Here is a 12,971-nt window from a genome sequence, read left to right on the forward strand (position 1 = left end):
ATGTCTCACCTGTCCTACGCAGGGCGAGGTCTTTGCGCTGGTCACAGGGAGGAGGCTGAGGCAATGGGGGCATGTCGCTATCCAGGATCCTAGGTAATAAACACAACAATATCAAACAAATGGGCCCTCTCTGGGAGGATACTGGGAGATTTGCTACAAGAAGGTTTTGAATAATTATGAAATAAAATGAAAGGAAGGAAGAGACAGTGACCACTTTATGAACATGTATTCAATCTACTTTCTGCTAAAATATAAATGTTGGTGCTGTGCTCTCTCTCCGTCTCTTTTACCTGTACCCTAGAGATGGAGTATTGCTGAGGTTGGAAGTGCCCCTCTCAGCCTGTTTCTTCATTAACACTTTCCGGAGTCTCTGCTTTACCAAGGGACTAGCTACAGCACCTAAGGAAAAAAAAAGGCATCCATCAGGAACAAGCGAGTGTCTTGGATTCTGCATACAGCATTTTAATCAAAACTGACATTAAGTATGTACGTGTAAAAATACATTGGCAATGAACAATAAGCACTGACATTTTCCTCTATATATTACTTGGTTCCTAAAATGATGAAAATGAAAATAAAACTGCCCACATTCATTCCTGAAGCAAGCTTCTTTGTTTGACGTGGGTTTAACATTCCCCTGAAATCTGGAAATATGACACACTTATAATGGAAACCCCCTTGATTTTATTGAAATATACTTCCTGCTATGATAAATATTCTAGAGAACTTGCAAAAGAACATGGAGAAATACTGTACGTCTTACTCACTTTGCTCATTTTTACTCTTGCGCTTCAGCTGCCGTAGCTCCTCTCCATTCTCCTCCTCCATCTCTCTTTGTCTGTGTTCAATATTATACTAAAAAGGAAAACATAAAGAAATTAATATGTGTCACCATGTATTCAGGCTAATTTATTTGTAAAGCCCAATATCAAATACATCGTCTCTCTGAGGGCTCAACAGTGCTTCCTCCTGAGACATGAGTTTGTCCTCACCTGCAATTGCTGCTGGGCAAACTGAGAGCAATGCTTAGAGAAGGGTCCTAGAAAGTATGGACGGTGGGGGGCCAGCATGACTGAGTCCGGGCCTGGATGCACCAACCTCTGGGTGACGCTTAGGTCCATGGATGGGCGAATAAACCTTGTTGCTGACCGTTACATCCACTAGCAAGAGACAGACAGACAGACAGACATTAGGAAAGGTATCACTAATATATTACAAAGCTGTCTTACTCATAACAGATTGGATCAAGTATGTTGTGCAAATATTCACTGAAAAACTCTTAGAACTGAGCATCATTTACTGTTTGTGCAAATGATAGAGTGTGCACTATACAACTAATGCAAGTCTTCCTGCCCTAAGTGAACTGGCTGTTGTCCAAAAGTGAATTCAGAAAAGCAAAAGCAACCGCATGTGAGCATAGCAGCCGCGCGCTCGCACACACACGCACACACACACATAAGAATGAAGAAAATAGGGTGTGGACTACAACTTTAAAACATTGTGCAGCAAAAGTATTTGGGTCAGATGCATGAATCTGTCATCTCTGACCCATGTTTTACTAAAAAGCTAAATTTAGCACGAAACGGTGAGACAACAGCACCGCGCTTTGGTGTCCAAACCAGAGACAGATGTCTTTTTATAGGTTTAGAAGAGGAAGGAAAGATTTTAAATTTAAGCAATCCAGAGACCAGTGTGAAATACTGCATGTTAAATCTCACCACATATGATGAGCCCAGTTATTATAAATGTTGGAACTCATCCATAGACCCAGAGGCTAATGATAACTTTTTGTGACTTATTCAGAACCTTTGTCATGAATCATATTAACAAAAACATATGCAAGCTCATAGTTAACTTGATACTATTTCACGTGTCAATGAGAGTGACACCTGAAACCCATACACACGAGTTCAATAGTCTTGTGAGGTGGTGGTGGTGATGTTTCAGTAACGATACAAAAGAAAATACAGCTACAGTATGGAAGGAGACACCTTGCTCCCTCTGGCTTAGAGGGGCAGTTGGTGGGAGGGAGGAATGTGGAAATTTACTGAACCAGTAAGTCTGAGTGACTGCCAGCACAAACATTACTCAACATCATCTTTTCATTAGTCAGTCAATGTTCAGCACCAATACAATTTGAATCATCTGCATTTCTTGTGAAATTTATGCTGTGAAATGGGAAATAACGCCATAAATACGTGGTAAAAGGGGAAATGATGCAGCATCGGGGGAAAATGCAGCATTTTATTGAATCGTGGAATGGTGGAAAGCTGGAGGGAGTGATTGCCCTGCTGAAGTATAGGTCACTACCCACTGTGGACAACACTGTGACAGGATCACAACTTTGCCACACAAAAGCCTTGGCCAAACACAAAATTCCACTTCAATTGTTGTTTTATTTTTGGATCTTCTCATTTTCATCTATCTGGCACACTGGAAATGTGCAAAATACCAGAATAATTGGTGCAGATGAGTCGAGAGCTAATTGTTTCCAGGGTTAAACACAAGGTTTGTTCCTTTATGTATACTTAACATACCTTACATTGTCAGTAGCTCCCTCAACTATTTCACAACGCATCTGCATAGTCTATAGAAGTGAACACATCCGGAGTTGCAGAAGTTACAGCGTCATCATAATAAGAGCTAGGATTTCAAAGACCATCAGAACGGTCTACAGTTAATCCCACCTTTTGGCTGCGTACATGAAGCCCCACTAAACTCCCCTCATGACTTCAAGACTCAGACAGTGTTATTTGGCTCTAACTCCAACAGCAAGACTGACTCAGAAAGAGAGAAGGAGGTCTGTGAAGGCGTTATGGGTTGACAAAATTCCTCTGAAAAAGAAAACACTCCCACGCTCTTATTACTGCAGGTCAAGTGAGACTCACACACAGTGGAACATGAAAAAACAGGTGGGTTGTTAATGAGACTAGACCTATGTACAGTGGGAATGACATATGGTACTCTTGAAGCCCGTCTCCCTCCCTGACACTTTGTTACAGTAAGACTTGAATGTGTGTTCATGCATGTGGACAACAGAGAGGCAGGGAGAGATTGAAGAGGAAGAAGTGTGAAGGATTCTATGCCTCATGCAGTGATAGCCATAGGAATCCTACCTTGCCAGGTAAGACTCATGCTGGGTAAAAATTCTAAGACTAGTCAGGCAACACTTCACCTCAAAGAGACAGAAATACTACAACCTGTTTCACACTCAGCTTTTCATTCCTATAAATCAGTCTGCAACACAGCATGAAGTGGTGCACTAATGCTTCGTACAGTTCTTTGGTCAATCTGTGGTCGTTTTTAAATATGCTCTATAAATAAAAGTGACTTGACTAAATATATAAGGTGCACCATGAAGTATCAGTTCCATAGAACTGTACGTTTTAACAGAAGAATACATTTTCAAAAGGAAACCAATTACTGCAAAAGCCGGATGGTGGTGGTGGGGACTCACACACACGCACGCACGCACACACACACACAGATTACCAAAGAAGTCGGCTCCCCTGAGGGAAAGGAAATGATCAGGAAGTCGGTCTTAGTTCTCATCTAAACAGAAAAGAGCCACCTGCAGAATATTTTTACCCCCAATTTACAGCGAAGATAACCGCCTGTATGTGAAATCCACTCGACTCCTAGAGCAACTATCAAACACCAACAAACGGGACTTGTGTCGAGTGTGTTCCTCTGTGCCATTTTGCAGTTTTACAGAGAAAGCCATAAGTCCGGGGCAAAGCTGGACTTATTTACCTCGGTCCATTCAGGCCAGAGTTTCTGCTCTTAAGAAACACACTGTAGCCCCGAGGCAGACGTACACCCAGAGTAATTATGTGACTGGACATGAAACCGGCTCATTCACCGCATTATGCATTCACAGAGCCAACAGCACAGTTAGGGTTTCTTCCACTCTGACCTTGAAGGGTTTCAAACGCTGCTGGTTACTTCCGATCATCTTACCAAGAGTTCAACCAAAGAGGCACTTGTTTCAACATCACATTACAACAAGTAGAGCAATTGTACAAGTATTTTTAGGGTATTGTCTTTTGTGCATGCATTCATCTGTCACTTGTGCAGTTAATCATGTCAAATCCATTTTTGTAACCTGAAAAGACATTTTGCAAGATAAACTCATGAGATAAGATCGAGTGTTTTGAAAAAAGAGATAACTACATCTAGATAAGATCTCTGCGTGTGTGTTTCTGTCTCTCGTTTCAGCGTTGTGCTAAAAATAGGCAGGAGACAAACTTCTGGTTTCTGTAATAACATATTCATTTCACAACCATCATCCTCTTTCTGTGGGGCCTTCTGCAGCGACACACTGAGGAAATGCTCACATAACACATTCACAAATATGCACACACCTGCAAGCACACATGCATAGAAACACACTAACGTATGCAGTCTGCACACACTCATACACACACACACACACACACACACAGAAACAGTAACTTCCTGTTTCTAAAGTTAGTCTACACCATAACATCCTCTTGGTCCATTGGTTCATTTAATCAAGCAGAAGCTGCTATTTTGGTTGAATGGCTTCATTAGCTCATTTCTGCAGTGAGTTGCAGATGTCTGTAGCTGTATTTATATCCACTCTCTGGCCCTTAAATATGCTTTGTTTATTGTTGGGCTGGAAGGGCCTCCATACTGCTGTTGGATGGAGGCAGTCTGGAAGTCACACATTAGGTTAAATGCTAGTTACTATTTGGATACATAAACACTGGTGTCACACTGGTGTGAGGCGTTGGGTTCATGCCTGGTTAGGCAACGAGGAGGAGGAACAAAAAGGTCATGGTTCACTGATAATCCACACCCTACACGTCTGCAGTAAATATATTGTGCTAGCAGTGATACTGAGGGCGCTATTGACCATACACTCACAAAATAACATGTTAGTAGCCAATGACCCCTCTTGCACCACGCTGGTCACTTCCTTATCCCAGTGCCCATCACCTATTGCTCCATCTATTTTTCTGTGCCTCCCCCCTGTCCGTACGTTTGGAGGAATCCACAGCTGTTGGGGACATTCTGTCCCTCTGCTTCCGAGCAGCTGGAGTATCATTCTCCTTATGTGTGTATCCATATGTGTGTGTGTGTGTGTGTGTGTGTGTGTACTTGAGTGTCCATCCTATGTACACCAAGATATTAATAGCTTGCAGTTGTTTCTTCTGAGTATATACAGGAGGGCTTTGTGTTTGCATAAGTAAGATCTGCCAGTGCGACAGTTGAGCTAGCAAATACACGTGTAGCTGCTCATGAGCGCGGGTGTGTTGGTGCCAGTGTATTAATAGTGCCCATTTGTTTCTTCAAAGTAACACAGTGGCTCTTTGTGGAAATGTCAGGCCAGTTTATTTTTAGTGTCACCTGTTGGTAAACACTTGTGCAATTGTGCATGTTCAAGCAAGTGCACAGGACAGCCACTTTATTACTTTATTGCATTTCTGTTTTTTGACAAATCAATAGTATGGCATCACTTTTTTTATGTGGAATGCCTATGTGTGCTTGTGAGTATATTAAGAGCATTCCAAATTGTCCGCACATGGCTGTATGTGGATGCTGTGTGTGTATGCGCGCTTGTGTGTGTGTCAATATAATATACAAGCACTGTGTGGGTGGGGATAAAGAATGTTTGCTGAATCAGACGTGTTGGCCATTTGTTTCCACTGCGATTAAGTCTATTAAAAAAAACTAAACCAACATCTGAATTCCCTCTTAAGGAGGAACATATGCCAAAATCTTCCCACCTCGGAGAATTGTAGAAATTATACCATGAAAAATCATTTTCTCTCCCCTCCCGACTCTTTCAGCACAGTTCCATTTCATACTGTTCATGCCACAGTCCTGAACCAAAAGGCCAGAGGTCAGCGACTTGTGAAACCTCACTTGACGCCGTTTCCCTGAGGCGAGTGAAGACATGTGAAAGAGCATCTGAAGCCAGCATCCTCTTCAGTGCCACTCTGTAGTTTCATTCCTCGCAGCAAAAACAGAGTGACAATTGTTGAGATGTTTTATTTTTTTCTCCAGCGGCGTCTTAAGGGTTATCATTTTTGGAGAGAAAAACAGAGCTAAATTTGTCACAGAATGCTCGTCATGCGGTCAGTATGAGACCAAATGTTGCAAAAGGAGAAGAGGAAGAAGGAATACTGATGCTTCAATGACATGGTAGGTGCTCATCCTTCAAAGCCGTGAATTAAGCCCAATAGTATGTAACACACACACACACAAACACACACAACCATCGTGCGTTTTGTGAAGACTGAGGAAGAGACTGGGATTGTCCTGTATTTCAGTCACAGAATAACAAGTCACAGCTTTATTAGATGCAAAGGAACGGCGCAAATGAGAATTTTAAAAGCTGCAAGATGATCTGCGTGACAAACGTGGCAAGTCTCATCTTCACTGTTAGAGCTCAAGGAAAGAGCCTATAGTAACTTGACTGAACCTGAACACTCTCCTTACAGACAAAAGCATTTAGTCTGCAGAAGGCACAGACAGATCAGAGGACATAATAATCATGAATAACCCGAGAGCTATAGATGGAAACACACTGCTAATGACCGACCGTCTAAGCAAGGGCTGATCCAATGGCCTGTCCACTTCATGTCCACCCACATACATCCACTGCTGCTCTGTGACCCTGATACTACCAAGCTGAGGTCTGTGGCCTTCACACACACACATACAGGAAATACAGTATTTATGTCCACTGCACACAATGTCTACAGCCATCAAGGACAAAGTTATTATCTTTCAGTACACCTGCCTTTAGTGTTGGCTTGATAGAGACACCATCTTCATTTGAGTGTTCTTGCTCGGCCTTATACCCTCCATGTCTTGCTCACAGATACACACATACACACTCCTATGATACAAAAGCCGAGTTCCCGCTGCTGTGTTTTTGAGGAGAGTGTATCAGTAGTCAGCTGAGTTGATCTTAAATCAGGAACAGGAAATGTGATCTGGGGCTCATGCTGGTCCAGAACACTGTCCCCATTGTCAGTGCACTGCTGTGGCTCACATTGGGAAAACACTGGGGACTTTTAAAGGTTATCTGTCCTGGGAAGAGCCTGATATTCACATTCACAACTCGCCCTGGCAGAAAGGTAGACACAAACGAGATAGCAGATGACCTGACCACTAAATATGCATTTGTCTTCATTACAAAAATATTTAGATTTACAGGTCAAGACGGTTTTTGGTTTATTGCGGATAGGATGAGCTTTATAGTGTTGAGTGAGCGAGGGCTGTACAAACTAATAGGTGATTTAAATTGCCTTTAAATTACATTATTAATATTATTATAATATAAAAGTACTTTAAAATGTACTTTAACGGAAGACTGTATTCCGAGGTTGCACTAGCATGGTTAAACTAATGACAAAGTTGTTTTAAATTTACTTACATCCTCATTCTGTTTTTACAAGGGGAAGTTAAACCACGTAAGAATGTCAACTCACAACTTGTCGTGCATTTACAAACTGTCTCAACTGAAATCATAGAACCTGGAAGGATCCACTTAATCTATCAATCTAGGTAGACAGTACAAAGCCAACGAAAACTCAATTCATCCAGTTCTTCTTAAGAAGTCTGAGCGAGAGAGTCTGAGATTGAAATGATGTGACATGAGAAGACAATATGCCTCTTAGCACCCAACGGTCCAAAACTGATTCAAGACCCAGAATGGAGGTTTTGTGGACATGACAAAACCAACGTACGGGATCAAATGTAGACTTTTTCCTGATAATTCTTATCAGTGGAAACTACTGGGGAACCAACCAGCACGCCTCTTCACCTGTTTCCCTTTATGTCAAACCACACAATGGGTGGAAATGTGCCCAAATTGGCCCTAAATAAACAACTCTGTCTCTTGTCATTCAAAAACTGTTTCACATGAAATCAACCCTTAAGAATTGAGACAAACTAAAATTTATATAATATGCAATAATGCTTTACTTTAAACAATGATTTTGTCTTGAACCTTCAGTCATGATTAAGAATTTACAACTACAAACACACGTATATGTCAGTCTTACAGGGCCTTTCTCATCAGCTGTGTAAGTGCAGTTACACTCATCACAACATTCACAGATTTGATTCAGTCACGCAAATACACCCACAAATACTGCCGTGTATTTGCATACACACCCACAGGTGCACCTTCAACTATTCAAAGCAATAACAAACTAGAGCTGGTTATCTGAGATGATGAGAGGGAATGAAGGAGTCAGAGAGAGAGAGAGAGAGAGAGAGAGATCTAAACGCCAATAGAAAAGAGGGCGAGAGAAGAGCGATGGTGTCGATTCCTTTGGCACGGCCCACATGAAACTAATGAAACTATATCCTCACAACAGCACCGAGGCTATGACCTCATCCCGTCCAGAGAGGTAACCTGGACACATGAGAACATTATTCCACACATGCCTGCCTCCGTTTCATTTTCGAGCAATTGAAGCGACTTGGGTGGAATCTAACAAATTTATGACTTTCACACACACACACACACTCTCTGCCCACCCAAAAGCCCATCAAACAACCAAACATTTGTTGCCTAGCGAATGACTCAAAGTTTTCAATGACGTTATGGGCAGAAATACATCCAGTAGGAAATTCTACACAAGCACTTACTCACAATGAGGCCTTAATACTATAATTAGTCAATTATTTGCCCTATTTATCAACCTTAAACAGACCCTTCAACTTTGTCAGATTAAGATAATTACCAGAGCACCTTGAGTTACACATGGTGTCCATAAATTCAGGCTGGTAATGAAGTGTCATCTTGTTCCAACTGTAACACCTGACACTAACCAACTACACACCACGTCAAATGTTTTACACCTCGTACTGAATGTAAATAAAACTCAAGAGAAACTCAAGAGAATCTCACCTAGGTGAGCATTTACACCTGCAGAGTTGGATTACAGCCAGGAGGCGTATCCAATCGATTTAATGTTTCTCTGAGGCAAATTAGTTCTCATGTAGTACAAAAGAACACACATACACACTATATCAGCCAGTGTTCGAGCGTTTACAAACACACACCTGTGCACGAAAAATCTGCAAAGTGAAGGAAAATAATGTTTGTAGCATTTTTGGCTAGCTACTTTCACAACGCGCGTGAAAGAAAGAAACAAATAAACAAACAAATATGTCCTACCTTTGCCTTCAAAGAGTTCAAAAGTGACGCATTAGCATTTCAGCGACTCTGGGAGGCGTCTCACGGACAGAAATGAAAGTTAGACAAAGAGATAGACGGGTCTTTTTTGTCATCTTTGCTCTCCGTTTTCAGTGTTTGTAAAAAAAAATCAGAAAACGGTTCCGTCCGCCAGCGCGCGCGCCGCTCTCCGTCCTCACCGGGTCGTAAATGTTCGGTACTGACACACACACACACACACACACACACTCACTCACTCACTCACTCACTCACTCGAGTCCAGCCGGTGCACCTATCTGCTCCTCTCACTGCGTCTGCGGCGGCGAAACTGCTGATAAAACCAAACCCGCTGCTGCTAGTCTCACTTTCATCCTCGCGTCTGTGTGTGTGTGTGCGTGTGAATGTTTGTGTGTGCCGTAGTCTGAGGGCTCCATCTGCCGAACTCAGCTGGGTAAGGATGCTGAGTGTGTGCGTGTGCGTGCGTGCGTGTGTGAACTGCATTCCCCTCTCAATCAATGATCTAATATAGAATTTTATTTTCTTACCAAATGTACACAAGTAATTGGAGTAAAGTGTATAAATTAAAGCTTATGTGTGGAATAAATGACTGAAAAGTGAGACTCATTCTGATGTGTGGTGTGGTGAAAGTTATTATAAAAGTCTTGCAGGAACATTTAACACTATTCTCTATATTGGAAAAGAAAGTGGAGAGTCTGATTCCATTGCTTTACTACTGAACATTTTAATTCCACTTATCATTATTTTCCCCCGGGGGAAGAACACAAGATTTGCATATTATTCCCCATCAGGTTTTCTATGGTATCAATGAAGTGCTGCACCTGTGCAATGGATTTATGAACATAAAGGCCACGTCAGAATCTTCACACAGACGTGATTTACTGCATGACTGCTTTCTTGGCATCCATTATAAAGTACATGTGTGCCAAATAAACTGGTTCAGGTATGCTGAGGATGGAGATTACTGCAAAACGGGAATAGAACAGAACACAGAGTCATCATGATAATATGCCCATAACAATAGAGACACTTACGTGACACTTGGTGTGAATGTGACGAAGCATTGTATTAAAGTATAACTTCCTCAATTCCTTCCTTAATTAGAAACCCAACCTGTGTCAACAGTGTAAACTGTTTTGGCTTTAGTCCAGGTGTTTGAGTGACAATTGAGTTCAGGTTCAATAATGCAACACCTGTATCTCTTTAGGAACCTTTTACAATGTCAGACAGAAGATTCAGAATTATTCTTGATTGCCCTCTCCTGTGGGGCTTTTATGTCCTATTTATTGAGCCATACCGTGTTTGGATTATACTGTGATGTGTCATGCGTGTATGTGATTTCAGGCACATATACACAGAGGGTCTTCATGTTACGTGACCCAAGCTATAGTCCCTCTGAACCAGCAGGTTTGCAGTTGTTAAATTTTATTCCTTAAGGGGAAATTATGGCAAACAACCCTCTGTCTCATTTCAACAACAGTACAACCTTTCCCTCGTGCTGTTGGCAGGCCATCCCAGTCCATCCCCCAGTCACGGGGATGAGTGCGGCCTGAATAATCTCTGATACTTACAAGAAAATTCAATTTCATGGCAGATCAACCGTTTCAAAAAGTTCACGCTAGCAAACATAGAAAGCTTTTGTAACTGTTGCTGCTTGAAAGACATTTTTATTCAAATGTGTTATTTTCACTTAAAAGCAATATCCTGTAAAATAAACTTTTCTTTATGTTTGTATTAATAGTTTTACAATCCTTTACAAACCGATATTTAATTGCTGGGACCATTCAAGATATCCTATCTATATATTCAGTTAAGTGAATAAGTATATATGTTTTTGTTCGTTAAAAAGGACTGAATACATTACGGCCACAAAGAACTGATAACATTCATTCTATATATGATCTTTGCCAACATAATTCAGAGTTAAGCTGCCAATTTATTGTTAGTGACAGCATCTGGTGAAGTTGGCAAACAGGGTTTGCTTGCGCACGTCAACATCAGATCTGAATGGAACCCTCCCTTCTTATCTTGCCCTCTCACACTATCTCTGCACCACTGCTCTATCATAAGGGTAGTGCCATGAGTGTTTAGTGTGGTATGTGAGTTTTTACATCTGTGTGCGTGCATGTGTGTGTGTGTGTGTATGTATTCACTGGATAAGAGAGAAAAGTGTGCATAGTGAAAAGGACACATATGGCAACATGTAGGATCTTGAGTAGGACCCCAAGGTGCAGTTCTGTGGCCAGTGGGGCTCACTCCTCTTCCAGTCACAGGAAGCCAATAGGAATGAAAAGAATGCAGTCAGGCAATATGATGATGGAGGGAGCAGCAGTTACTCAGGGCGGACTGCCAAAAAGAATGAAAGAAAAGGAGGGAAAGATAGGGAGAATGAGAAAGTGAGTGGGGAATGGAAAAAGCGGCCGTGAATAATGACGATTCACAATCAAGTACAAATCAACATGGGCATGTGTTCATCACGGCTCACGTGTAAAAACAAACACCCAGTGGCAGCTGTTGTAATTGCTGGCAGTGTAACTGTAACAATAAATCTTTGGGGAAGGACCTTTCTGTGATATATTGAGAGTTTGGTATGGATAAGCGTGATAGTGACAGAAATGCAACAGTACATTATTGGGACTCCTGGAATGTGTGGCGTTTCAGTCAGACCAATTTCCTGATTCGGACTCCACAACCATGAACAAACAAGTATCTGCTCTCAACCAGGGCCATCTGACACACACACACAGGTCTAATGTTGGACTTGTCACCAGGTAAACTAACTGTGAGTTTTGATGAGAGAATGCCAGACAAAGAAAAGAAAGAAAGAAACCTTTGACTGATCTAGAAAGCACAAATGAGAAAAGGAAATTCAGCTCTAATAAGAATATATAAACCAAGTAGTTTGTTGTAAACTTTGATGAAAAGGTTATATTCTGTAAGTCAAACCGTGGTTGTGGAAATGCTTTGTTTTTGCCGTTTTCACTCAGTGAAGTAAGGCACGCTAAGATCTAGCATACAGCTGTGTGGTGACTTTGAACTGAGAAGGTGCATGAAGCAGCCTGCAGCAGTGGGTTGCCTCTGAAGCCTTTCCTTTCCCAGTAGAGGCACAGTCAACCCACAGAGAGGAGAGATAGTACTCAGCGCTCGCCTAGTTTCTCTGGAAACTGACAGCGATGCTGGAAAGTGTTGCTTTACGACGCCTTCACACTGCCGTCTGTGCACGTGTGGAGAAAGGTCACAACAGTACAATGTGTACTGCTTTGAAAAGGTTAGTGACAAGCTTGTTTAAATGTTTTAGAAGTCGAACTTAACAAACACACCAGGTTGTCTGCTCTGAACCTGAAACTCATCTCCTAAGGGCCGGCTTCTGAAACGCCTTTGTAAAGTTAGAAGTCCTCTAAGTGGGTACATTTAAATTCTAATGACTTCTAACCCATATAAGGCCTTAGATGAGGATTTAAACCGGCAGTGTTAAAGGGACTGAAGAGTCAATGGAGCCAAACTTGACCAACTTTCCTTTGAACGGTTCTTTAAGGAGGTATAGCTGAAATTAGATGATGAGACTGTGATCAAAATCTTGCAGTAGGAAAACTTAACCACCAGGGGGTGATACTCAAATATATGACTGTACCCTTTGTTTGTCATGTAAACATAAACAACAGCCTGTTAAGTGTGTGTGTGCGTGTGTGCGTTTGTGTGTGTGTGTGTGTGTGTGAGAAGGGGGGTATAACTCTAACTCAACCTCTAATCCTCCAGTTCCCTCTTCATCCTTTAACAGTACCCACATGAG

At 41.8% G+C, this 12,971-nt stretch overlaps 1 protein-coding gene across 3 annotated transcripts in view; it reads right to left on the bottom strand.

The window, feature by feature from the left end:
* The window catches only part of LOC142991016 (histone deacetylase 7-like), a 35,154-nt gene that overhangs the window by 19,788 nt on the left and 2,395 nt on the right, over positions 1-12,971 (bottom strand). The window contains exons 1-5 of one of the 3 annotated variants that reach the window (XM_076140949.1): positions 9,437-9,557; positions 993-1,160; positions 768-855; positions 291-399; positions 10-89 (exon numbers count right to left, since the gene is read on the bottom strand). In XM_076140949.1, the coding sequence (XP_075997064.1) occupies positions 10-89; positions 291-399; positions 768-855; positions 993-1,121 (406 nt within the window). In that variant the 5' untranslated portion in view covers positions 1,122-1,160; positions 9,437-9,557. The other 2 variants (XM_076140948.1, XM_076140947.1) reach the window with 2 other exon arrangements.

Source organism: Genypterus blacodes, unplaced genomic scaffold (genome assembly GCF_046128005.1).
Source record: "Genypterus blacodes isolate CSIRO-AG114 ecotype Tasmania unplaced genomic scaffold, CSIRO-AGI_Gbla_v1 ptg000017l_1, whole genome shotgun sequence".
NCBI lineage: Eukaryota > Metazoa > Chordata > Actinopteri > Ophidiiformes > Ophidiidae > Genypterus > Genypterus blacodes.